Consider the following 27,231-nt stretch of genomic DNA (forward strand, 5'->3'; position numbering starts at 1 on the left):
CTACTGTCAAATTTTGTTCATACTTGGGTGGGGGGTGGGGGGAGTTTTGTTTTGTTTTGTTTTGTTTTTCTTTTGCTTGCATATTTATTACCCCAAATTCCCATATAAGCATCTTAAGTGTAGGGACTCTGTTAATATCTTAACCGAGTGACTAGCACAGAATCTCGCATATAGTGATTCTCAGTAAATCTTGAGCAAATGGCCAAAAAAGACAATTTCTGAATATATTCTGTGGTACATTTTTTGTTTACAATCAATGTGACATGAATTCCATAGTCAGGAAAGGACTTTTAATAGCTCTTTGGGAAGCTTACTGGTATTTTCATCTAACTGGCTGTAGTGACGGAGGACTGAGCTATGTTGTTTAGCCTAATGCAGTAGGCTCTGAATATCTCATGGTGAAACTATCATCTGTACCCATAAAAGAAAACCAATAGTTTAAATAGGTATCTCAAAATATAGTACTTATTTTTCGGCATGACTGTTAATGTTCTTATCAGGTGAGGTGTTTTTGTTTTTCTGTTCACAGCCATCTCGATCAATGATCACACTGCCCTTGCTCAGTTCTGCAAAGATGAGAAAATTGAATTTGTGGTTGTTGGACCAGAGGCACCTCTGGCTGCTGGTAAAGTTTGTTTCTGTTTATTGATAGAATATTTGCAATGCCACCGGGAGCTTAGAGATCATCTAAAATGGGTTTTAATCTCATATCACATTGGGAAAAGAGCTTTCATCCTCTTAAAATGTATGGATTCTACACTTTTTTCCCTGATGTATCAGTAATGTGAAAAACGAAAGGTCAAATCTGCAACTGTGGGAAACGTTTTATATGTTCACATCCTGCTCTGTTCTGGTGTCCATTTAATAATCATACATTTGACTCCAGCAAATCATTTTTGCTGGATTTGCATCACAGGGTAGTAATGTTTTTGTTTATATCCTGTAGACAACATGAATAACCTAGTTATTCTCTACCACTACTCATCTGCTTTATGTCCCTATAGATTTAGTCTAATCGTGATTCTTCAGAGTCAAAAGGCCCTACAGAGATCTTGGTTCACTTAAGGCTGTTTCTTTCCATCAACAGGAATTGTTGGGAACCTGACTTCTGCCGGAGTGCGATGCTTTGGTCCCACAGCAGAAGCAGCTCAGTTAGAGTCCAGCAAGAGATTTGCCAAGGAGTTTATGGACCGACACGGAATCCCCACCGCACGGTGGAGAGCTTTCACCAGACCTGAAGAGGCCTGCAGCTTCATTAAGAGGTAGCTAGAAGATAACAGAGGCCACTTTTATATCACAGGTCTATAGCAGGATAATCGTGGGGGGGAAACTTGTACTGTGTAGGTTGGGACTCTGGGCATGGATAGTTGTACAATCTGTGGCCTTGCAGAAAGAAGAATTTTTTTTAATATAACTGAAGAGTTTCTAAGGGAAAAGATAACATTTGATTCAGTAGTCATGCTTTCCTTTCACGGCCAAACTGACACACACAGTGGCAGCTTACAACATCAAGGATAATTGGTTTTTTCATAAATAATTAACTAGAAAGAAGAATACTCAGCCTTCTGCCACCAGCACTGAGATCTAAGAAGTCTAAATATTCTTGTTCTCTGTTATGTTAAAAATATTAAACAATTAGGGGCTCCTGCATGGCTCAGTTGCTTAAGTGTCTGACTGCAGCTTGGGATGTGATCTCCCACTTGGTGAGTTTGAGCCAATGATCAGTCTCTGCTGTCAGCACAGAGCTGGCTTCAGGTCCTCTGTCCCCCTCTGTCTCTGCCCCTACCCCAGTTGCACACACACTCTCTCTGTGTTTCTCTCAAAATAAGTAAACTTAAAAAAAAATTAAGCAATTAACGAATGATGGTAGACACATGCCTTTGCCCTTTTTTGTTGACATTTCTCCCTTTTATCTGGTAGGTTTTCCTTTTAGTTAGGTCATTTTCATTCCTTATTTTTCATCCTATAGGGTTTTTAGAAACTGAATATTATTGTTTCCTTGTAACCAGATGACATGGGTAACAATTTTGTTACTTACTTTGGGTAAGTCTCCTAGTTCTCCAGTCACATCCAGCAGAAGAAACTACCAAGAACAGTTTCTTCTGTGTACTTGTAGAAGTGACTTGTATATCACAAGTCTTACACAGTTGCATCTTCTACTGAAATGACAGTATAATTCACTACTGTATTCCTAAGGATCATTTTATATGTGCGCTATATAACTGCTTCAGCTTCCAAAGACCTTGCCTGGATGATCTCATAATAAGTGAAAACAAAATTGTATGGACTATATTATCACAACTATAAAGGAATACATAGGGGACACTTTTTTGGCAGGAAGTATATCAAAATGATACTGGCATAAGCAGTTTTTTTTCTTCCTGCTTTTCAGTTGTTATTGTAGCATATCATTACAACATCCTAGAACATTTTAGACCTTTGAGTTGTAAGGATTTATTGAATATTGAAGATGACTCTGTCTTCACAGTGCAGACTTTCCTGCTTTGGTCGTGAAGGCCAGTGGTCTTGCAGCCGGGAAAGGGGTGATTGTTGCGAAGAGCACAGAGGAGGCCTGCAGAGCGGTACAGGAGATCATGCAGGTAGGTTGTTCCTCTGGAAAAGTCACACTGTGATGAATACTCCTCTAAGTTTATGAAATGTTCCTCCAGATAAGGGAAACATCTTGAGCAAACACATCAGTCAGATATTTGTTACAATACTTGTATTATAACCCATCTCTGTAAAAATGGTTTTTACAAATCTACACTGATGGCTGAACCATGATGTTATTCTTTGGAAGTTGGTTGTAGCATGCTTTGTCATCTGCTATGGAAAGGTCCTCAGACTACAGAACGTTCAAATTCTCAGCCATCCAGGAACACAAGTATGTGTATGTCCCAGGTCTAGGAGAAGTGAAGCACTGAATTAATATCCTTGCTTTTCTTTTACGATCCATCTTGGTTATTGATCTCCCTCATCGAAATATATTTTCACAGAATTCTCTAGCAAGCATATTCTATTATAGTCACACTTAAGAGTTAAATGGTAATGATGAAAACCTCTGCTTCTCTGTTAATTACTTGAAACTGGAAAGCCAGATCCCCAGAAAATTGCTAATGGTGTGTTCATTTCACCTGTACTAGTGCTAGCTTTGTATCATTGCCACTTGACAGAAATAGAAAACATTCATGTGGGGTGCCTGGCCGGCTCAGCCGGAAGAGCTTGAGACTCTTGATCTCAGGGTCATGAGTTCAAGGCACATGTCAAGTTTAGAGATTATGTAAGTAAATAAATAAATAAATAAACAAAAAAGGAAACAGTCATATGTTCCTTTGATGCTTTCAGAAAAGGAAGGGAAAATTACAACACTAGAATGGGTTCATAATAGACATCGTGAAAAGTGACAACAGCCCATTAAGTAAATATTAAAAGCTTTCTTTCTTTTTTTCCATCTGCAAGGAGAAAGCTTATGGAGCAGCTGGAGAAACAATTGTCGTGGAAGAACTTCTTGAAGGAGAGGAGGTGTCTGTAAGTATATTCCCCTTTTGGGCTCTCACAGAGGATGACAAGCTGTATTACCTTATCTATGAGCCCCAAAGAGATGTAATTTATTCTGGTTGCCTCATCTGAAAGCATAAACCCAGCTCTTTAAAACGAGTTTTTATATGTTTAGTATTTTGGATGCAATTGAAAAAAGAATTTGTCCTCTTTTAATCACACCCAGTATATCAGCAGAAGACTTGGGTTTTTATCACCTATTATTTAAGGGGGGAAAGTTGAAATATTTTATTTTGAAAGTCCCTTGACTTCAGTCTACATACTCAATGCAATACTGATCCACACAACACCAGCATTCTTCACAGAACTAGAACAAACAATCCTAAAATTTGTATGGAACCAGAAAAAACCCCAAATAGCCAAAGCAATCTTGAAAAAGAAAACCAAAGCTGGAGGCATTACAATACTGGACTTCAAGATGTGTTACAAACCTATAATCATCAAGACAGGATGGTACTGGCACAAAAACAGACACTTAGATCAATGGAACAGAATAGAGAACTCAGACCCGTAAACAATTGGCCAACTAGTCTTAGACAAAGCAGGAAAGAATACCCAGTGGAATAAAGACAGTCTCTTCAGCAAGTGGTACTGGGAAAATGGACAGCAACATGCAGAACAATGAACCTATACTATACACAAAAATAAACTCAAAATGGATGAAAGACCTAAATGTAAGACAGGGAGCCATCAAAATCCTCCAGGAGAAAGCAGACAAAAACCTCTGGCCTTGGCCGCAGCAGCGTCTTACTCAACATGTGTCCGGATGCAAGGGAAACAAAAACAAAAATGAACTATTGGGACCTCATCAAAATAAAAAGTTGCACAGTGAAGGAAACAATTAGCAAAACTAAAAGGCAACCAACGGAATGGAAGAAGATATTTGCAAACGATAGACCAGATAAAGGATTAGTACCAAAATCTATAAAGAACTTATCAAAATCAATACCCAAAAAACAAATAATCCAGTAAAGAAATGGGCAAAAGACATGAATAGATACTTCTCCAAAGAAGACATACAGATGGCCAATCGACACATGAAAAGATGCTCAACATCACTCATCGTCAGGGAAATACAAATCAAAACCACAATGAGATACCACCGCATACCTGTCAGAATGGATAACATTAACTCAGGCAACAGCAGATGTTGGTGAGGATATGGAGAAAGAGGATCTCTTTTGCACTGTTGGTGGGAATGCAAACTGGTGCAGCCACTCTGGAAAACCGTGTGGAAGTAGAACTGCCCTGTGACCCAGCAATTGCACTACTAGGTATTTATCCAAAGGATACAAGTGTGCTGTTTCAAAGGGGCACATGCACCCCAGTGTTTATAGCAGCACTATCAACAATAGCCAAAATAAGGCAAGAGCCCAGATGTCCATAGACAGATGAATGCGTATAGAAGATGTGGTAATACACAGTGGAGTATTACTGGGCAATCGAAAAGAATGAAGTCTTGCCATTTGCAACTACGTGGATGGAACTGGAGGATATTGTGCTAAGTGAAATTAGAGAAAGACAAATATATGACTTCACTCATATGAGGGCTTTAAGACTCAGAAGAGATGAACATAAGGGAAAGGAAGCAAAAATAATATAAAAACGGGGAGAGGGACAAAACATAAGAGACTCTTAAATATGGAGAACTGGGGGTTGTGGGAGGGGGGATGGGCTAAATGGGTAAGGGGCATTAAGGAATCTACTCCTGAAATTATTGTTGCACTATATGCTAACCAACCTCGATGTAAATTGAAAAAATATCATGTAAGGAAAAAAAAGCTTGACATTTTTTCCCCTAACTAGCTCAAAAATTAGAGCCTTCAAAAACTGAGTATACAAAATCTTTTGATTCTTAATGTGAATAGCTTAGGATTATTTGTTTCAACTCACTTAAAAAAAAAATTCCCCCTGAATAGAGTTATGGTACATCTAGTTCTTATTAAGTTATTTTTTGTTTTTTTATTTTTTGCCATTTAAGCTAAGTGGACTATTTTGTCTTCTCCGCAGTGTCTGTGCTTCACTGATGGCAGCACTGTGGCCCCCATGCCCCCAGCACAGGACCATAAGCGATTGCTGGAGGGAGATCACGGCCCCAACACAGGGGGGATGGGAGCCTATTGTCCAGCACCTCAGGTACTTCCCAGAAGTCCAGCTCGAGTTCAGCAGTCACGGTTTGGTCTTCTCAAAGAGCCCTCGGACCTTGTTTTTCTGTCTGTTTTCTATACATGATGCCACTAATCAGCAATTTGGATTTCCTATTAAATGACAAGTATCTCTTGTAGTTTCACTCAAAAACAAAGATCATGAGGGAAGGGAAGGGGAAATACATAATTACGAACAAAGAGGAAGCAAACCATAAGAAACTTAAATAGAGGAAACAGATGGCGGGTTGATGTGGGTAGGTGGAGGGTGGGGGAAATGGGTGATGAGCACTGAGCAGGGCACTTGTTGGGATGAGCACTTGGTGTCGTATGTAAGTGATGAATCCCAGGGATCTAGTCCTGACGCCAAGAGCACCTTGTATATACTGTACATTAGCTAACTTGATAGTAAACTGTATAAAAAGATAGATGAATGAGTGGACCTTTTTCTAAAATGTTTGAAGAACTATGGAATGAGATCCTTCTACCCCCTGCTCTGCACACCCTATTTTTAGCCCATAAGAGCCAATTATAGTCTAGAGTTAGTTTTATTCATCTTTGTAAATCCAAGGCCTTGCACATAAGTGCTCATTAAGTGTATACATGTCTGTGTGTGAGAGAGAGATGAACTGAGAACCATGTTGGATATTTGTTTTTGTGGTCTCTGTACTTCATAATGGGTACATAGAGTACATTTCCAAATAATTTTTGGACAGTTTTTGTAAGAAATCTGCATTGGGTGTCTTTTAAGTAGAATTAGCACTTCAGAAACTCACCCATTCTTTTCACTGATGATTAGTCATAGTTGTTTGTGCTGATAATATATCTATAGTGCCTTGTTCACATTTTTATTGATTAAAAGATTAAAAATAAAACAATTGAAGCTATAAGGTTTTTGTATGTTTTAATTTTTTTTTATGTGTATATTTATTTTTGAGACAGAGAGACAGAGCAGGGGCAGAGCAGAGAGAAAGGGAGAAACAGAATCCAAAGCAGGCTCCAGGCTCTGAGCTGTCAGCACAGAGCCCAAAGCAGGGCTTGAACTCATCAACTGCAGGATCATGACCTGAGCCAAAGTTGGACGCTCAACCGACTGAGCCACCCAGGCGCCCCTTTTTGTTTGTTTGAGAGAGCGTGAGTTGGGGAGAGAGGCAGAAGGACAGAGAATCTTAAGCAGACTCCATGCTCAGCAGGGAGCCTGATGTAGGTAGGGCTCAAACCTACAACTCCAGGATCATGACCTGAGCCAAAGTCAAGAGTTGGTCATTCAGCCAACTGAGCCACCCAACATCCCAATTTTGTTATACGTATTAAAACTACTATTCAATAAAAAGTATTTAAGTATAAGAGCTATCTTTAGGGGTGCCTGGCTGGCAAAGTTGATAAACATGCAGCTCTTGGTCTCAGGGTTTTGAGTTCAAGCCTCACAATGGGTATAGAAATTAGTTAAAATCTTCAAAAAATAAAATCTTTTTTAAAAAGGAGCTATGTTTAGATCTAGTTTTTATAATTAAATTTATAAACTTTCACATTATAGGCTTATGAAATAGGCATAGAATATACTAGAAGGATACAAAAGAGCCTCAAGGTAGGAGGGGAACTTTTTTTTTCATTTTTATTATTATTATGGTTTAGGAAACTTTTTAGTGAGTTTTGAGTGTGTGCCTGTTTAGAATTCTATAGATTTGGTAGTAAATGTGATTCAATACTTAGTCATAAAACAGCAGCTGACCCCAATCAGTAAATCTATAATCTAGCGTCTGCTTATAATAACTTTTACGTCTCAGAGGTTTTCTTTCCTGTTTTATGAAAGTAAGGCTAAATACTTACAGAGTCAATGTGAAGATTTTAACAGTTTATGAATTTAAAGTGTTCAGCCTAGGGCCATCTGGGTGGTTCAGTCGATTGAGCATCTGACTTGCAGTTCATAGGTTCAAGCCCCACAAAGGGCTCCCTGCTGTCATCCTGTCAGCGCAGAGCCCACTTTGGATCCTCTGTGCTCCTGTTTCTGCCCCTCCCCCGCTTACATTCGCCCCCAGATAAATAACTATTAAAGAATAAATGAAGTGGCCAGCTTACCTGAGGCAGGTAAGAGTGATAGTTTGCCTTGTCCCATACACTATTGCTTTCAAGATGCTTGTTTGTAATCCCCGGGTATATTTAAATGTTCCCATATGATCCCCAGGTTTCAAAGGAGTTGCTGCTGAAAATAAAAAATACCATTCTTCAGAGGACAGTGGATGGCATGCAGCAGGAGGGTACACCGTACACAGGTGAGCACACCAATGTCACTGTGGACATTATTCATAGAGCAACTTTACACTTTGACGAACCTTCCCTGGTTTCTCTTTTTTCACCACATTTTAATAGAGCACTGTTGTAAATTTTGCCATGGTCAGTGCAAAACTTTGACTATTAGGAACATTTTCATTTTCAGTCACAATTCAATGTTTTTGTTATAGTTTTCTTTCTTTTTCTTTTTTTTTTCCCCCTTTTGTCATTGAAGGTGTCCTCTATGCTGGTATAATGCTGACCAAGGACGGCCCAAAAGTTCTGGAGTTTAATTGCCGTTTCGGTGATCCAGAGTGCCAAGTGAGTAATAATTAAAGACGGTATATGAAGTGGTACTTCGTTGATGTGTGTTTCTTTTCTTTTCTTTTCTTTTTTATTTTTTTTAATGCTTTATTTTATTTTTGAGAGAAAGACAGCATGAGTGGGGGAGGGGCAGAGAGAGAGGGACACACAGAATCCGAAGACAGGCTCCAGGCTCTGAGCTGTCAGCACAGAGCCCAATGCGGGGCTCGAACCCACAAACTGTGAGATCATGACCTGAGCCGAAGTCAGATGCTTAACCGACTGAGCCACCCAGGCACCCTGATGTGTGTTTCTTAATCTCAGGATCTTATCAGGCTGGAAGTAATTACCTTTAAGAAATATGTGTGGATTCTGCTAGTATCTCGGGGAATAAAATGTCTAGAAAGAACTAAAGTTTCTCTCAGTTGCCATGTTGATTTATGTTTTTCCAGGTGATCCTCCCACTTCTTAAAAGTGATCTTTATGAAGTGATTCAGTCTACCTTTGATGGCCTGCTCAGCACATCTCTGCCTGTCTGGCTCGAAAACCGCACTGCCATAACTGTCGTGATGGCAAGCAAAGGCTACCCGGGAGATTACAGCAAGGGCCTGGAGATAACAGGTAAATGCCCGGGAACCAGAGGCGGGATTAGAGTGCAGCAAGTAACCTGTGTTCCATGTTCCAGAAGGCCTTCCACCCGTGCTCTGCCCTGCTTTGCTCCTTCTATGGGTATAAGGCCATCAGAAACCCTGAAGGGATTTTTAACCATGTTGGAGATGGGTTTCAAATATCCAGAATTACTGTATTTAAAGAATTGCATCCATTTCTCTTCCTACACAGGGAAGACCTGAGTAGGCCTAGCCAAGTTTCTAGACTATCTCTCAGTGTGCTTTTCCCTTCCATCCTCCAAGAGCCAGGAAGATAAAGGGAATTTATGAGAATCAGAGGAACATTGGTAGAAACTACATCAGTGAGATTACATCCCAGAGGCATCACAACTAGACCCCCACCCCTGTCTCCCATTTGCAGCTTACCCCATAGTCACTGGGATGTCAGAATTAAAACAGTTTCATAACTAGCTTTCTCTCCTGTTTCCCTTTAAAGGAAACGAGGCATCTCTTGTTAAATCATACTAAATAAAACAGTGTCTTAAAATGTCAAGTTAAGGGGCGCCTGGGTGGCTCAGTTGGTTAGGCCTTCGACTTCAGCTCAGGTCATGATCTCACATTTGTGGGTTCGAGCCCCACGTCGGGCTCTGTGCTGACAGCTCAGAGCCTCGAGCCTGGTTCTGATTCTGTGCCTCCCTCTCTCTCTGCCCTTCCCTGCTCATGCTCTGAATCTCTCTGTCTCAAAAATAAATAAAAAACATTTAAAAAAAAAAAACTTAAAAAAAAATGTCAAGTTAAGTTCTAGTGCCATAAGCCCAAAGGCAGACCTCCACGATCCCTGGCAGGCTGTAGATTGGCCTCCCTCAGGACCCCAACAGTGGGTTTGGTTTAGACCCTCCATTCCCTGCCTTGCCCAGCCAGACAAGTCCACTGCCCTGCGAATCCCACACATGGCAGCGGAGCAGGTAGGAATTGATTGCCTCTTAAAGTGAACAAAGAGAAGGGATAGAATCAAGATCACTTACACTGGTGAAGTTTCCCTAAGATTGAGGTGACCAGTGTGATAGTCATTTCTGACACGGCAATATTAGATATTCCCAATACCAATAGGTATTTGGGGACTGAATGCCCTAGTGTCACAACATTTAGGGCAGACTTCTATTAACAAGTTACCAACTGCAGTGCTAAGAGTAGTGACCAAAAAGGACAAACGATATGTGAGTATGTGGGGGGGGGGGTTGTTTGTTTTTAATTAAGAGGTTGTTATCTTTGTATAAGCTGCCCGTGTTGCTCACTTGAGAATACGGAAAATATGGCCTGATACTATGTTAAGTGTAAAGTTATATATGAGAGCTTACAAGTAAGCTCAAAAGAAAATTAAGCTAGGGATTTTAGACAGAGCCTAAAACCAAATTTAAATCAAATTTGCCTTAAAATTTTACGCTTGTTACATTAGGGAAAAGACTAAGACTGTTTTACATTACAGTTATTCTATTGGTTATTTAAAGAAGAGAACAACTTAGATGGCTATGATAAAAAAGAAATTCCTTTTAAGTAAAAGATGTGATCAAATTCAGGTTGTATTCATTGATGTTTAGAGGGTTGGGGTTTTTTTTTTTTTTCTTTTTCCTCTTTTAAGTTTTAGTTTTTAATGTTCTATCAGGAGAAAATAACTATAGGGGCGCCTAAGTGGCTCAGTCAGTTGAGCGTCCAGCTTCAGCTCAGGTCATGATCTCACGGCTGGTGGGTTCGAGCCCTGCATCAGGCTCTGTGCTGACAGCCAGCTGAGAGCCTGAAGCCTGTTTCGGATTCATCTCCTTCTCTCTGACCCTCCCCTGCTCACGCTGTCTCTCTCTGTCTCTCAAAAATAAATAAAAAACAGAAAAGAAAAAAAAGGAGGAAATAACGATACAGCTGACCCTTGAAGAACATGGGTTTGAACTGTATGAGTCCTCTTATACATGGATTTTTTTACAACACAATATACTGTAAATGCATTTTCTCTTCCTTATGACTTTCTTGATAACATTTTCTTTTCTCTGACTTAAGTTTTAAGAACATAGCATACAGCATGCATAACATACAAAATATGCATTAATCGACTGTTTATGGTATTAAGGCTTCTATTCGACACTAGACTATTAGTTGAGTTTTTGAGGAGTCAGAAGTTATATGTAGGAATTTGGAGTGCCAAAGGAGGTCAGCACCCCCTAACCTTAGCATTGTTTAAGGTTCAACTCCACATTTAAGTCTTAAACTTTTTGGCACCTGGGTTCTTTTTTTTTTCTCCTCCATTGAAACAAAAGTTCTTACATGACGTTTTGATAACACAGGTTTCTGATAATACAGTTATCACCCTAGAGCAGAACGGGCTGTTCTTAAGAGAAAGGGTCTATTTGCTATCCTGTTGCTTTATTCCTTCCTGATAGGATTATTGTGAAGAGTCATTTAAGTGAAATAAAAATCTTATTTAGAAAACTTCTGGAAATTAAAATCTACTTCAGACGTGCAGACTGTGGTTATTATGTAAATGTGCTCTCTTCTAGGGTTTCCCGAGGCTCAGGCTTTAGGACTGGAGGTGTTCCACGCAGGCACGGCCCTGAAAGATGGCAAGGTGGTGACGAGTGGGGGTCGAGTCCTTTCGGTAACAGCCATCCGGGAAAATCTCACCTCAGCCCTTAAAGAAGCCAAGAAAGGCCTAGCTGCTATAAAATTTGAGGGAGCCATTTACAGGAAGGACATTGGCTCTCGTGCCATAGCGTTCCTCCAGCAGCCCAGGTAAATTTCTTACCAGAGTGGTAAGACAGCTTCAGAACTAGCACAGCTTCAGAACTGGTGTAAATGGCTATGTAGAAAATTCTATTAACCCTCTATAAGTCATTCTATACTCATTTCTCTCTCTGGGATTGATGTGATTTTGATTTGCATTTAGTTTAAGTCAACACTAATTAAAACAATATTCAGATGAAATGGAAAAAGCTTCATGGTAGCTTTTGATGTTTGAGAAGTTTGTTAAGGACTTTTTCATATTGTATATTTTAAATATATATAATCATTTGTCAAATACTCATCAATAAAAATGGGGATAAGCGATTTTTATTCCTTGAGTGATTCTATATTTAAATATTACCGTTGTATGTTTATCTTAGTTCCTGGTTTTTTCAAAGAATTAAAGATGAAAGAAAGTATTGGCCATCTAATTTTGCAACTTAATTTTATTATACTACAAATTTTGGCAGTCTCATTTTCGACTATGTTTACACTTATTACTGAAATATATTTTTGGACCCCTTATTTGTTGGTACATATAACTATTTTTTTTTGTAAGATCAATAAACTAGTAATTGCAAATGTGGGTGTTTTGGTTTCTTAAATATTATCATTACAGTTGCTCATTGAGTTCATCTGAGAAATAAATATATTTTAGGACAAAATGAAAAATTTTACTTAATTAAACTTAATACCATTAACTCAAAGTTTAAATACTGGAAGATTTTTAGGATTAAGAACATTAAAATACCATGCTAAAAGTTTTATTTTTCATTTTAATAACTAGAGTCCATTGAAATGACTTATTTCAAGGGACTGTGGTCTTATTACTAGTCTGAGTTTATTAAATTAAAGTTGAAGAAAATGAGAGAACATAACACCAGCTGCTACCTGAGAAAAGCTTTTTAAACCAGTAGGACTTGGGTTATCTATCTGAGCATGACCCTGGACTGCTGATTTCATTGGAGTAAATTGCCAAAGCCATCAACTCGATTTGTACCCTGATACCCTGTTTCTGAAAAAATTTCACATGTTTATTCATGTATCTCTATATTCTGGTAGATCAAAGTACCCATTTTTGTAAGGCAAGATTACCGAATTCCCAGTGCTGTTCATGAACTGTGTCTCTAGATGCACTGCTCCAATGTGTTGGCCTTAGTTGGAAGGGAATGGATGCACTGAGTATCATTATCTGGTTTTGCTTTTCCCAACGTGTTTCTATCTTATTTCTTACAGTCTTCAGCTATAAGGAAACTTACACAAATATGTTGCAATAAGAGCCTAGTTTCATTATTCAGGGATTTCTTCGTAGAGTGCATAAATCCTAATTTTCACTTTCTTTACTCCATTTTGGAATTCCTTTCCTTTCCATACCAAAACTGAACAGAGAGATGTGGCAAAATATCAGTATATCTAGCTGCCTATGAGAAGTATTTCTAGAAAAAATAAGTAAGAGTAGTTTTCAATAGTGATGGTACAATGGAATCAACTGAGGAAGTTAATTAAACACATTTCAATTTCCAGGTCCTGCCCTAGACGTTTAAAATCTGTGGATGGGGCCTAACATGTTCAGAGATCTAAAAATCACTAGGAATATCTTCTGTTTTAAATAATACTTTAAAATTAATTTTCCCTGGCATTTAGGTGAAGTGTTTTGTTTTGTTTAATTCTTTAGGGGCCTGACTTACAAGGAGTCTGGGGTAGACATTGCAGCTGGAAATATGCTGGTCAAGAAAATTAAACCTTTAGCTAAAGCGACCTCCAGGCTAGGTAAGTCAGAGCCTGTACTTTGCTAGTTCATTCATTAACTTTGCCCAACACTGAGCATTGATTTGGGCTTTGTAGTTTACTGAGGAAAATCTTCCAAATTAATTCCAGATTGCTATAAGACTTGTCCTATTTAAGCCATACCCAGTTTTCTGCTTTCTTGCCTTCAATATTAAGTAAAGCATTTCTGAGGTGCCTGGGTGGCTCAGTTGGTTAAGCATCCAACTCTTGGTTTTTGGCTCAGGTCATGACCTCACAGTTCCTGAGACAGAGCCCCAAGGTGGGCTCTGTGCTAACAGTCCCTCCCCTGCTTGTACTCAAGTATTTTATTTATTTACTTTTTTATTTTTTAATTATTTTATTTACTTTTTTGAGAGAGAGAGTGTGCACGAGCAGGGCAGGGGCAGAGAAAAGGGGACAGAGGATACAATGCAGGCTCCACACCAGTAGCAGAGAACCCGGTACAGGGCTCGACTCATGATCTTTGAGACCATGACGAGAGCCAAAGTAAGACACTTAACCAACTGAGCCACCCGGGCACCCCAAAGGTAGTAAATAGACATTTTTTAAAAAGAAAAGCATTTCTTATCCATTATGTTAAGCTTAGATATGTCTGCCCCTTTAATATTTAATTACTTTCTTGATCAATTCTTTGAGCACGTGGTGCTATCCCCCATTCTTGGGAAAGGCAGCTCTTGTTTTAGCCATGCTTATGAAGAAGTTGTCTGTACATCTATGTTTGATCCATTGAAATGCAGCAAGCATTTAATTTTTTTCCCCATCAGGCTGTGATGTTGATCTGGGAGGTTTTGCTGGTCTTTTTGATTTGAAAGCAGCTGGTTTCAAAGATCCTCTTCTGGCCAGTGGAACAGATGGCGTGGGGACTAAGCTGAAGGTAATCAGACACCTGTGTGGCTAAAGGCCTTTTGTGAAAGTGGAGAATTTACTATATATCAAATATATATTTTTCCTCTCAATATATATGCACTAAAGAACCATACCAAGTAGCCAAAAATATGGCTAAAATATCCATATATGTCTAACAGCAAATATTGTTGAGGCTCTATCTGGATGGAAAGCTTATTTGAGGGGATTAAGTGGGATACTTTGGGATCAAGTAGCTCATCAGAAGTTTGTATTTTGTCTTTCGGTGCTCGGAGCAGCAGTATTTATCAGCCTCCACTGATAAACTGACAAGATATTATTTGGAGCTTATTCTCTGATGTGGCCATTTCTATTGTGCTTCTTTAGATTGCCCAGCAGTGTAATAAACATGATACCATTGGCCAAGATTTGGTTGCAATGTGTGTTAATGATATTCTGGCCCAAGGGGCTGAGCCCCTCTTCTTCCTTGATTACTTCTCTTGTGGAAAACTTGACCTCAGTACGACTGAAGCTGTGGTTGCCGGAATCGCCAGAGCCTGTGGGAAAGCTGGATGTGCTCTCCTCGGTATGACTGTCCATGAGTCTCCGGTTCTTTTTTACTGTATTTTGCCCCTATGTGTAAATGTGATTGGTACCAAGGTAGATAAGAAGAAAAACTGAAGGTTACAAGGTGAGGCAAATAAAGTATAGATAACATTAGCAAAGAAAACTTAGATCCTGTTGCACTCAGGCTCCTCCTCAAAGGTTTGTCCCCCAGAACTCCTATGCCCAGACTGTGGAGCCGGGCCTTCCCTACCCTTCCCCCTGATCTTTATCATCTCCGTCCCCATCTTTCTCCATGGCCTCACGGACAGACAGGTTAAGTAAGAGTTGTTTCCTGCTTACTGGCCTGCAGCAGGAGATGATTCCAGGCATTCTAAATATTTCCCGACAGAAGTGACACTAAGAATACAATATACCTAACACTTAGGGAAATATTACTTAAATACATACGAGAATTTTAAGCAAAATGAATGTGTAGGCCAACTGAGCAGTGAAACTACCTTCTTTATATTACCGTTGCTGTGGAAAATCCCAACAGCCAAAATTGCCTTTTCAACCGTCTTTTAGAACAGTTTAGGGCACCTGGGTGGCTCAGTCCGTTAAACATCTGATTGTTGATTTCCACTCAGGTCATGATCTCACAGTTTATGAGATGGAGCCCTGCATTGGGCCCTGTGCTAACAGTATGGAGCCTGCTTGGGATTGAGACATTCTCTCTCTCTCTCTCTCTACCCTCCCTTCCCCTCCCCCCCCTTCTCCCTTCTTCCTTCTCCCCCACTTCCCCACTGTTGCTCCAGCTCACATTCTCTCCAAGAAACAAATAAACATTAAAAAACAAAACAAAACGGGCACCTGGATAGCTCAGTCGGTTAAGCATCCGACTTCATCTCAGGTCATGATCTCACGGTTCATGAGTTCAGGTCCCGCTTCGGGCTCATATTCTGTGTCTCCCTCTCTGCCCCTCTTCTACTCATGCTTTGTTTCTCTCTCTCAATAATAAAATAAACATAAATTTTAAAAAAAAAACACTGTGCATTAAGAAAAGAACAGTTTATAATGGGTTCTGTCTGGCTAGACCTTGTCTTTACATATGATCACCAAAGTGAACTATGGTGTACTTTCTAGGCTAGGGCATTTGGACTTAGGCCTGAGTACATCACTTCTCTAAGCCTCTACCATCATCTGGAATGTAGAGTGAATATAAAGATCGAATACAGGTGAAAACATTTCTAAAACTAAACTGCCATAGGAATGACATTCCACCAAGCATTCATCCTTCATCCTTCGAGTGTCATACACTTCTCCCTCATAGAAATTAGTACTGGCTCCCTTAAAATCGTACTTGGTTGAAATTTCTGTTAGGCAGCTAACAGAGTACTTTTTTTTTGGACATTTGCAAAATATAGCCACATGTCTCATTGTCAAATTAAAAGCAGGGGGGCACCTGGTGGCCCACTTGTAGAAACAGGTGACTCTTGATCTCGGGTCATGAGTTTGAGCCCCATGTTGTGGGTATAGAGAGTCCCTAAATAAATAAACAAACTTAAAAGAGGAGCACCTGGGTGGCTCAATTGTTTCAGAGTCCAATTCTTGACTTTGACTCCAGTCATAATCCTAGGGTCGTGGGATCAAGCCACGCATCAGGCTGTGTGCTGAGTTCTGAGCCTGGTGCCTGCTTGGAATTCTTTCCCTCCCACCCTCACCCCCTCTCCCCCCTCGACAGGTTTATAAATACTCTAATTTCTTTGCTCTTGTTGTGTCCGGCCAGGAGGTGAAACTGCAGAAATGCCTGACATGTACCCTCCTGGAGAGTACGATCTAGCGGGCTTTGCCGTTGGAGCCATGGAGCGGGACCAGAAGCTCCCTCACCTGGACAGAATCACCGAAGGCGATGTTGTGATTGGAATAGCTTCGTCTGGTCTTCATAGCAATGGGTTTAGCCTCGTGAGGAAAATTGTAGGCAACTCTTCCCTCCAGTACTCCTCTCCAGCGCCTGACGGCTGTGGTGACCAGACCTTAGGTAAACACACTCAACATTTAAACTCCCCTGTTTGTAAATGTCTGAGCAACCACTTACTGGGTTAGTCTTTCCTAGTTAATTAGAACGGAATAAAAATTACACTGTCTTAGGATTTTACTGTTTGGACATTATTGTAGAACCGGTGTGTCTGTGCAGGGTCAAATCACTCTGTATTTCAGAATTGTTTTTTATATATTCTTTGGTTTTACATTCATAGGCTGTTTTTGTCTTCTCTCTCCGATACACAGGGGACTTGCTTCTAACTCCAACCAGAATCTACAGCCACTCACTATTACCTGTCCTGCGTTCAGGACATGTCAAGGCCTTTGCCCATATTACTGGTGGAGGATTGCTAGAAAACATCCCTAGAGTCCTTCCCGAGAAATTTGGAGTGGATTTAGGTAAGATTACTAAAAGGACCTGTTTGTTCAGAAAACCATTTGGAGAAAACTACATTATGGAAGAAAACTATGGGTAGTTAGAGCACATATAGTTATATATCGAAAATTCTTAATTGTTGGGGTTTCTCAGAATAAAATAGGGCTGACTTTTCTACCTCTTTTTGGTTAATTAGCCATGTTTACAAGGCATAAAATCCTCTCATGTACCTGACTTGTACAGATGAAGTGCTGCAGGGCGGGGTAGGGGTGGGGGGTTCTCCCAGGATGGAATCAGGACCGTGCCAGGAAGGGAAGTGGTAGCTGTTGAATAGTCTGTGAGGGAGGGAGACAGACTTGAGAATCATTTTGTGCTTGGAAGAAAAGCGTCCCAGGTTTCTAGTTAAATGAGTGAATAGACAGAGGCTGAGTAGATCTGGGTAGGAAGTGGGAGTAGTATTTCAAATCTTCAGGTGTTATGGTAAGATGTCTAAGAGCAGAAGTTGAGATCAGGCTGAAGTTCAGTTTGGTGCTCATGTGCAGACACGTGACAGTGATGGCCAGGAGAGTGGAGGGGACTTAACAGGTGGTTCCTCAGTGCTCTGTCCACTTTAAAGGTTGACAGAGGCAGAATTTCTGGAAAAGAACAGTCAGAAGCAGGGAGTAAGCCATGTAAAAGTACCCCGAACTCCAAGGATTTGAACACAACATTGGTCAGCGTGGAGTCTGGGATGAGAACTAGAAATAAGCCGGTGTATTTCAGAGTCGGCTCAAACAGCAGCTCAGTGAGGACGGACACCACCCACCAGATGCTTATCAGCGGAGTGAGGGGCAGAAATACAGAGACAGTGAATGGAGGTTGCTGTTTCAAGAAACTTACTGGGGGCGCCTGGGTGGCTCAGTCAGTTGAGCGTCCGACTTCGGCCCAGGTCATGATCTCACGGTTCATGGGTTCGAGCCCTGCGTCAGGCTCTGTGCTGACAGCTAGCTCAGAGCCAGGAGCCTGCTTCCGATTCTGTGTGTACCTCTCTCTCTCCCCCTCCCCTGCTCATGATCTGTCTCTCTCTGTCTCTCAAAAATAAATAAATGTTAAAAAAAAAATTAAAAAAAAAAAAAGAAAAGAAACTTACTGGTCAAATCATTACTTACACTCCTGGCAAATTGAGCAACAGTGTTTTCCCTCCCTGTTCTTGCAGGGTAAGGAGACAAGAAACTTTTCCAGCTCTCATGGTCAACTAATGTACATTGGCTTGAGGGGATACAAACAAAAGATCACATAAAGTAGTCCCTTTTCTGTGTGAAATAAGAGGGGCTTACTGAGATGAGCAGTCTGGGAGTGAGGGTTTGAAGAAAGGACTAAATAATAAACCAGACTAAGTCAGAAATAGGAATGAAGCAGCAAAGCAGCGCTGACGGTGAAGGGGAAGCTAGTTGTGTGATTTTTCTCCCAGACTGTGTGTAGCCTTGAAACATGAGCAGGAGGGGAAAAAATGACTGGGTTGGGCACCTGTGTAGGTCAATAGGTTGAGTGTCCAACAGTTCATGAGTTCAAGCCCCACATCAGCTCACTGCTGTCGGCGCAGACCCTGCTTCAGATCCTCTGTCCCTTTCTCTCTGCTCCTCCCCGCTTGCGCTCTCTCAAAAATAGATTGATGGAGGGGCGCCTGGGTGGCTCAGTTGGTTAAGCGGCTGACTTTGGCTCAGGTCATGATCTCACAGTTCCTGGGTTCGAGCCCCACGTCAGGCTCTGTGCTGATGGCTTAGAACTTGGAGCCTGCTTTGGATTCTGTGTCTCTGCCCCTCCCCTGCTCATGCTCTGTCTCTTTCTGTCTCTCAAAAATAAAAGTTTAAAAAAATTTTAAATTAAAAAAAAATGATATATGTTCTTATATGTATCATATATATCCCTCTCTCTCCCCGAGATAAAAATTAATTAGAGATGTTTCTTGTATTATAACAGACCTCAATCTAAATTTTAAAGTAAATGCAGCAGGACAGGGTTTTTATTTTAACTGTTTATATAGAGTGACTTTGTTTTCACATAGTGCACACATTCCTCTAAATCTGTCACCTAGGCCACCTCGTTGTGCAGCACATTAGGGTGACCCAGCTAAACATTCACAAACCGTCACAGGAACTCAGCTCGATTAATCCATTAGAGGGTTTCTAAAAATAAAGTCAAGGCAGCACAGAACCTCACTTAATTGTGAATATTTGGCCAAGCGTGTCAGCAAAAATGTTCTGGATATCTGAGGTGCAGATGGATCCCCCCAGAAATTCACAGCTTTGTTTGTATGCACACATTATACTTTGTGCAAGACAACAGGGTAACACCTTGCCTGTTTTCAGATGCCCAGACCTGGCGGATCCCCAGGATCTTCTCGTGGCTACAGCAGGAAGGACACCTGTCTGAGGACGAGATGGCCCGGACGTTTAACTGTGGGGTTGGGGCCGCCCTGGTGGTGGCACCGGATATGACGGAGTGGGTTCTGCGGGATGTCAAGCGGCAGGGTGAAGAAGGCTGGGTGATTGGCAAGGTGGTTGCGCGTCCCACAGGTAATTGCTCCTTGTCTCGTTGCTCTCAGGAGTGTAACTTGAAGTACACCTGCCCTGCCTCGAGCTTCTGCCCACCTTTTATTGCAGCCAGGGCACGGCACCCGCATTCACACAGCTGCGACAGGCCGGCACCGAAGCCAGTACCACCACACATCTCTTCCCTCCCGCCTTAGGGCGCTGACACCTCGTTGGTGGTCACATGTGCACAACTATACCCCACGAGACAGCCCTTGACAGTGGGCTGAATAAATAACCCACTTTAGGGACAGAAGAAGGGAGCAGTTCTGAGGCGGTCTTCATGGTGCCTTTGAGGTCCCAGGGGAGTTAAGCCCCAGGTGCCCCCGGTGGCGGCCAGATTAATAACACACTCTTACACTGGCTCTTGAGATCCCTCTTCCCAGATCCTGACTCTGGTTTGCTGGGTCACTTCCAGAGTCATCTCCCCATGTGCAAGACCTTGTCTCAGGCTCTGCTTTGTGACTCCCCTTGGCAGTGAAATGTGCGCCCCAACAAGTGCCGTGAACACTCAGGACTCCGTCAGATGGACTAGAAATTGGCGGAGTGGCAGAAAAGCCACTAAGCTGAGCTGACAAAGACGCCAGCACTTGCTGTGATGTCTGTATCTCCCTTTCGTCCCTTTATTGTGTAGGTTCCTTTTCAGGCCGGTTCTCCAAATACCAGAAAGATCTCTTGAGCCCACAGCCTTGAGCTCACATTGCATTAGGAAAGAGTTGCTCTCTTCCTCAACATCCTGTATCAAATCTTTGAGTGGCCTTGCCTGGGCACATGCCTACCCTGAGGTCAGGAGACAGTGGCACGCCATAGCTTTTAGTTGAAGTAGGTAATTATATGTGTTTTCTTTCAGAAAGTTTTCATGAGTAACCTTAATACAAGCTTTTTCTTCATTGTAGTCCATACATATCCTATTTTCAGGATGAAATATTCTCAGTTTTCATAAAATACTTTTCTTTCTATTACTGTTAATTCACATTGTTCTATTCTTATTGACTGGGCATGTTTGAAATGAAGGTTCTCCTCGTGTGAAAATCAAGCATCTGATTGAAACCATGCAAGTAAATGGATCAGCGTTCGAGAACGGCATTCTGAAAAATGAGTTCTGTGTCCAACTGAAAAAAGCAAGAGTGGCTGTCTTAATATCTGGAACAGGTGAGACGTGCCCCCTCCCTTCTTCCCCCACCACAAAAAAAAAACCCCTCCTTCAGATCATGAGGACACTCTCAGTAGAGTGGGGCGGGAGTCGTTAAGGGCTATTATTTTTCTGTATCCTTAGCCTTTCCACTTTTCTCAGGCATTTGAGACACCTAAAGGAAGAGTGGAGGGTATGGTGAAGATGGTTGAAGAAAAGGAAGCTAGAAAAGATAGAAAAATCCAACTTCTTTTGTACCATAGCTTTGTAGTTAAAAAGTCCTATAACAGCTGAGATTTGTTTGTTTGCTTTTATGGGGTTTTTTTATTTCTTAATTTACATCCAAGTTAGTTAGCGTCTAGTGCAATAATGATTTCAGGAGTAGATCCCGCGATCCATCCGCTACGTGTAACCCCCAGTGCCCATCCCAGCACGTGTCCTCCTTACTGCCCCGCGCCCAGTCCGCCCATCCCCCCCACCCGCAACCCCTCCAGCAACCTGCTGAGGGTTTTTTTTTTTTATTGTTACTAGTAATAAGGTGAAATTTATGTTTGACTGTTGTAGACAGAGGGTAAAGTAATAGGAACACCGTATTCTCTCAGATGGATATATAGCATGTTTCTTTTTCCCACTTTAATAAGCAGCATTGCTGTGAACACTTTTGTAAATAACTGATCATTTCTTGAGGATACATTCTCGGAACTGTCGTTGCTTTCCACATTCATTTTAAGGTTTCAATGTACTTTAAGCCCAACTTGATGGTGAAACAGAGAAGCTATCATAAGGGTCGTAGTGGTTTCTTCGTAAGGGTGGATTTTTCCAGGTGCCTGGCTGGCTCAGCCACTAGACATGTGGCTCTTGATCTCGGGGTTATAAGTTCAAGCCCCACGATGGATATAGAGATTACTTAAAAAGATAAAATCTTTGGGACGCCTAAGTGGCTCAGTTGGTTAAGCATCCAACTTTGGCCCAGGTCATGATCTCACAGTTCACGAGTTCGAGCCCTGTGTTGGGCTCTGTGCTGGCAGCCTCAACAGTCTGTTTAAATTATGTTATACCATTTCTATTACAGTGCTAGGTCATAAGGTATTATTTTGCAGGAACAATTACAGATCCTAAAACCAAGAGTGCCCATGCTTTCATAAGCATTTATTGATCCATTATTCCAAGAGAAAGGGAATTTAAAAACCTCACGTATTTTGCCAATCTTTTCTAATACATTTATTGGGAAATCTTTCTTGACCATTCACTATTCAGAATGGTGCACGTCTCTTTTATGGAATGTCAGCTTACTTGTGTTTTTCTCTCTCTTTCAGGATCAAACCTCCAAGCTCTCATAGACAGTACCAGGGAGCCAAGTAGCTGCGCACACATCGTTGTGGTTATCTCCAACAAGGCCGGGGTGGCTGGCTTAGATAAAGCAGAAAGGGCCGGAGTTCCCACCAGAGTGAGTCACTTTGAAAAGTATCTTTCCTGCAGGCTAGCTAAACTCCTCACCCGCCCCCCACCAGCCCTCTGTCTGCAGGACGGCTCGTTCTTTGGCTTTCTGCAGCGGGGCATGTGCCTTTGACGCCATCCTCCCCATTCCTCAATTCTTTACATCAGGCACGTCTTCATCAGAAGAAGTGAAGTATGGTCTACGTAAAGGTTGAGTTTTAAATTGTTTTTGGTAATTCATTTAAAAAGATTGTGCTTATCTTTTTCTATTACAGGTAATTAATCATAAATTATATAAAAGTCGTGTAGAATTTGACACTGCAATTGACCAAGTCCTTGAAGAGTTCTCCACAGACATAGTCTGTCTTGCAGGATTCATGAGAATTTTATCTGGCCCCTTTGTCAGAAAATGGAATGGTAAGCGAAAATCTGACACCACATTGAGAAATCAAGTGAAAACAGACTCCAGGGTAGTTAGCTTTCCAAACAATCCCAATTGTGAAATATTTACCGGGCTCTTTTAACACAGGTCATTAATTTCCTTTGCTTCAGCTCAAAGAATGAATGGCCCAGTGATCTTTTATTGTCCTGCTCTTTTTATCAGTTTTCTTTGGCCTGCTGTAATTAATCACTTTTTCTAATACAGCTTAGGTTACTCACATTACTAATATTTTATCTTCTAAATAAATATTCGGAAGAGACATTGTTACTTGTTGAGAAGCAAAAGAAAGCGATTCCTGTACCCCAAATGAAGAGTCCGTTCTACCCTTAGGAAGCACAGACCGCTGCTGGACAAGGCAAGGAAGGCAGTGTTTCTAGAAAACATGCCTTGTATTATTCCCCTTTCCACTAACATTTTGACTACATCCTGTTGTCCTTTTTTGTGCCCGCAGTTGGGCAATAAATGTATTCTCTCTCCAGAGAGTTTGTTGTATGTGGTTAGAGAGAATACAAAATTGGCAGTGCCTGTGGTGACATAATGCTCATACAACTAATCACCCCAGCATCTGGCTGGCGGACATGCCACTTGGTGACTAGAAGTCGGCACGCAGATGCCGCGCGGGGACTCTCCTGTGTGTGCCAGCGACAAGCCGAATCTTCCTGAGAGCTCTGTGGTCCGGAGCTGACCGGTCCGTCCAACTTCAGGCCCTGCAGGCACCTATCCCGGATCCCTGGGTGGATCTTCAGTTGTCAGGGCAGGAACTTGCTGCCCCCAGGCATCTTGGATGAGACCCTAGATTTCCCTTTACTTCAATTGTTTTTCTCAAAGAAACACCCATCCCAGAGAAATGAAATGTGGCTCCTGCTGACTCCTCCTTCTAGACAGGAAAACATTTATTCCTTTGGTAAAATATATAGGATTTTAAAATTCTGACCACTCTGTTTTTATGAATTTCCAGGGAAGATGCTCAACATCCATCCATCCTTGCTCCCGTCTTTTAAGGGTTCAAATGCACATGAGCAAGTCCTGGAAGCCGGGGTCACAGTCACTGGGTGCACTGTGCACTTCGTAGCTGTGCGTATGTCTCCTTCTACCAAAATGTCCTTAGTGTCGGTTTGTAAATTGTGCTGGCTAGAAAGTAATGTTGAAAACTTCTGCTTCCTTCCCCAGGAAGATGTAGATGCTGGACAGATTATCTTACAAGAAGCTGTTCCGGTGAAGAGGGGTGACACCGTTACAACTCTGTCTGAACGAGTGAAATTAGCAGAGCATAAAGTATTTCCGGCAGCCCTCCAGCTGGTGGCCCAGGGAACAGTACGGCTTGGAAAAAATGGCAAGGTCCGCTGGGTCACAGAGTAGTGAAGCCTCCCCATTTGGGACCAGAGGCAGTTCTGAGAGAAGTCTGGCTGTCTGCGTGGCGCTTTTATCGTGGACCCAGCCCCGAAGAACCACCGCTAAGAAAGAATCCCTCACCCACCCCCACCCCCCCAGCCATTTTTGTAATGAACAGAGATTCGTTAAAAAGGCGTGAAGCATATCTAAGACTTACGTGTGTCACCTCCAGCGTCACCTCCAGCGCTCTTTCAGGGCTTACCTGTTCCAGACCTCCTTGATCATATCAAGCCGGTGGTTCAGAATCCTTTTCACTTTCACCCAAACAAGATACCAAAATTCTTCGTCCCTCCTCTTCTTCTGACTGATACCACCTCCATTTTTTGTAGTTATATGTTCTCTAGTTTTTGAAGACTTAACCAGGAAGGCTACTAAGTTCCTATCTCTTCCTCATATTGTATATCTGTACTGGTTTGAATGGAGACTAATCTACTATAATTATCTTTTTCATAATGTAGTGTCGTAAACAGTGTGTGTAGCTCCCGCTTCTGAGGGGTGGTGTACTTTGTGCTTTGAAATACCATTAAACCTCCTCCTAATTATTGACAATTTCTATTATACCCAGATTTTAGCTTCACAACTATGGGTTACAAACATCCATACTTTTTATAAATACTAGAAGTTACAGAGTTTTGGTGGCATCTAGATTCAAAACATAGAACTTAGGCATGTTACTCATCTTCTGCGTCTCTGTTTCCCAATCTACTGAAGTAGGCACATGCCTGTCATATGGTTGTTTTGATAATTAAATTAATACATGTGAAATGCCGAAAACGTTTGGCCCACAGTAGACATTCAATGGTCAGCACTTATTTCTTACTTCTCCCAGTTGTAAAAGCTGCTGTAATTCACTATTCTTTCAGTAAATACATCTTGAGCACAAAATTGAGAATCGGTATAAATAGAATTTTGGAAGGGTAGCTACTGTTCGGGTGGAGTGAGGGCAGATGGAGGGCACTCTACCCACACTAGTCCAGAGTAAAAAGGCACTACGTGCGTTTCTCACTCTGGCCATTCATTTTCCAATCCAGCGATACAGTTCTGGAGCTAGGATGTCTAAGTTGTCCTGGTAGGCACGTGTGGTCCCAAGCCTGGTGTCATGTAGCTTGGGTCTCCTGTAACAGAGTGAATAAGGACTGGCCAGCCAGCCATCCTTGGACTGCTGAGCAGCCTTCAAGGTGATGTGGCCTAAGCTCTGGCTGCCCAACCAGAGTGTACCTTACAGGAAGGTACTGTGTTCAAATCTTCTCTTGGAGTTTAAACTCAACATCTCACAGCTAAGGGGTTCTTCTTTAAAAAAGATACAAATCCTAGCCTTATGAAAAGAAAGAGTAGGGGGTTATGTAAATTAGAAAAACCAATGTAGGGCGCCTGGGTGGCTCAGTCTATTGAGCAGCTGATGCTTGGTTTTAGCTCAGGTCGTGATCTCACAGTTCATGGGATCGAGCCCCACATCAAGCTCTGTGCTCACAATGAGGAGCCTGCTTCAGATCCTCTGTCTCCCTCTCTCTGCCCCTTCCCAGCTTGCACTCGCTCACTCTCTTTCTCAAAAATAAGGAAAAATCAACGTTAAGCTTATGACTTTAGAAATAAAATTTTGTAGCCCTTACTCAGATACTAATTTCTGCTAAAAGGAACATGAATTCCGTGTAAGGTTCTTGATTTCCTGTCTTGGTATAAGAAGACTCAAATTGTGTCTGGTTGCCAGAAACCAGAAGACATCTGAGAATAAGGATGATTCTGAAAGAACAAGGGAGCCCGCTTACAGGGTTCTGCTGTCTTGTTGGGATGAACGGAGTGTTGTTTGGACGTGGTGAGGATATGAGTAGCCGTTAGGTCGTAACAGTGGGGAAAAGGTCATTTAAGTTATGAGAAAGTCAATGCAAAAGTGAAAGCAAGAGGTCAATATTTTATTGTAATAAATATGGACATTTATTTTATTGTGGATGTCTCTTTCTATTTGTGCGCACAGGAATAAAATGTCAGCCATTGGTCACACCTTGTGTTCAGGTAGAAAGATTAGGGGGTTGGGGGGTGTCTATTAATAGTCGAATGATTTAAGTGTGAGTTCCAGAACAAGTAAGCCAAGAGTGTTATAATTTGTAAGAGAAATCTCATGGTCTCTTCTCTAATTTTTTACTTACTCTTTACTATACAAACTTCTTAAGTAACTCGAGGACAACACAGTATTTGATCATAATGAAGTTTAGTAACTGGTACAGCTGGTAGTTCCTTTTTTTTTTTAACCAGGGTTCCCTTGTCTATTCTCTCTTGTGCTGAGAGGAGAGAACCACAGCCAGCACCCTGCCCCAGGAGGATCTTGTCAAGGACACTGCTGCCATGGTCCCACCAGGTCCCCACCCCCCGGGCCCCACTTCTAGTGGGCACTCGCATTGGCTGTGCCCCCACAACCAGAATGTACTTGGCCTGCCTGTGTCTCTCCCTTACTCATCCAGGCTTCAAGTCCCCGGCAGGATCATCCAACTGGCCAAGGTTAGGTTGCCCACCTGCTCACATAGCCCGGGGTCTGGGAGAACAGGAACATGGCCTTGGGCTGTCAGAAAGTGTGAATCCCACCAGGGGCAAGGGGATTCCCAAGCACCCCTGTGTGACAAGGATCCAGATCCACAGCTCAAGCGACAGGTGGCGGCTGCAGGCAGTTCAGGAAGATTGATAAAATCGGCTACTTTTAAGTTCATGTTCCTGTTAAGGCTAATAGTTCCCCTTAGCCAATCTCCCTTAGCTGCTTTTTACCAATTATCTCTGTCATACATAAATTTTGCCTTCTCCCCTACTGTTTAAGAGACAGTCTCTGATGGCCATTCTTTCACAAGCCATGTCAGCCTTTTATTTACAATACAAAGCCATTTTCCTTTATCTGGAACCAACTGTTAATTAATAGTTTTAAATCAATTCATAAGTAGGAACAATCAAAACGTCTGTTAGCTAATGAGTCAAAGAAAATGTGGTCTATCACTGTCATAACAGGAAACAGCAGTTACATACCACAAC

General features: G+C 41.7%; 1 protein-coding gene across 3 annotated transcripts in view; it reads left to right on the forward strand.

The window, feature by feature from the left end:
• The window catches only part of GART (phosphoribosylglycinamide formyltransferase, phosphoribosylglycinamide synthetase, phosphoribosylaminoimidazole synthetase), a 31,904-nt gene extending 7,136 nt beyond the window's left edge, over positions 1-24,768 (forward strand). For all 3 annotated transcript variants that reach the window (XM_029939030.1, XM_029939028.1, XM_029939031.1), the window contains exons 3-22: positions 530-625; positions 1,088-1,262; positions 2,489-2,600; positions 3,460-3,528; positions 5,569-5,694; positions 7,888-7,975; positions 8,209-8,294; positions 8,729-8,897; positions 11,431-11,662; positions 13,329-13,423; positions 14,206-14,315; positions 14,672-14,870; positions 16,617-16,868; positions 17,117-17,269; positions 19,595-19,801; positions 20,831-20,968; positions 22,265-22,395; positions 22,661-22,802; positions 23,786-23,901; positions 23,998-24,768. In XM_029939030.1, the coding sequence (XP_029794890.1) occupies positions 530-625; positions 1,088-1,262; positions 2,489-2,600; positions 3,460-3,528; positions 5,569-5,694; positions 7,888-7,975; positions 8,209-8,294; positions 8,729-8,897; positions 11,431-11,662; positions 13,329-13,423; positions 14,206-14,315; positions 14,672-14,870; positions 16,617-16,868; positions 17,117-17,269; positions 19,595-19,801; positions 20,831-20,968; positions 22,265-22,395; positions 22,661-22,802; positions 23,786-23,901; positions 23,998-24,186 (2,885 nt within the window). In that variant the 3' untranslated portion in view covers positions 24,187-24,768. The remainder of the gene's footprint in view (positions 1-529; positions 626-1,087; positions 1,263-2,488; positions 2,601-3,459; positions 3,529-5,568; positions 5,695-7,887; positions 7,976-8,208; positions 8,295-8,728; positions 8,898-11,430; positions 11,663-13,328; positions 13,424-14,205; positions 14,316-14,671; positions 14,871-16,616; positions 16,869-17,116; positions 17,270-19,594; positions 19,802-20,830; positions 20,969-22,264; positions 22,396-22,660; positions 22,803-23,785; positions 23,902-23,997) is intronic.
• The last annotated feature ends 2,463 nt before the right edge of the window (positions 24,769-27,231 follow it).

This window comes from Suricata suricatta, chromosome 5, assembly GCF_006229205.1.
Source record: "Suricata suricatta isolate VVHF042 chromosome 5, meerkat_22Aug2017_6uvM2_HiC, whole genome shotgun sequence".
Taxonomy (NCBI): Eukaryota; Metazoa; Chordata; class Mammalia; order Carnivora; family Herpestidae; genus Suricata; species Suricata suricatta.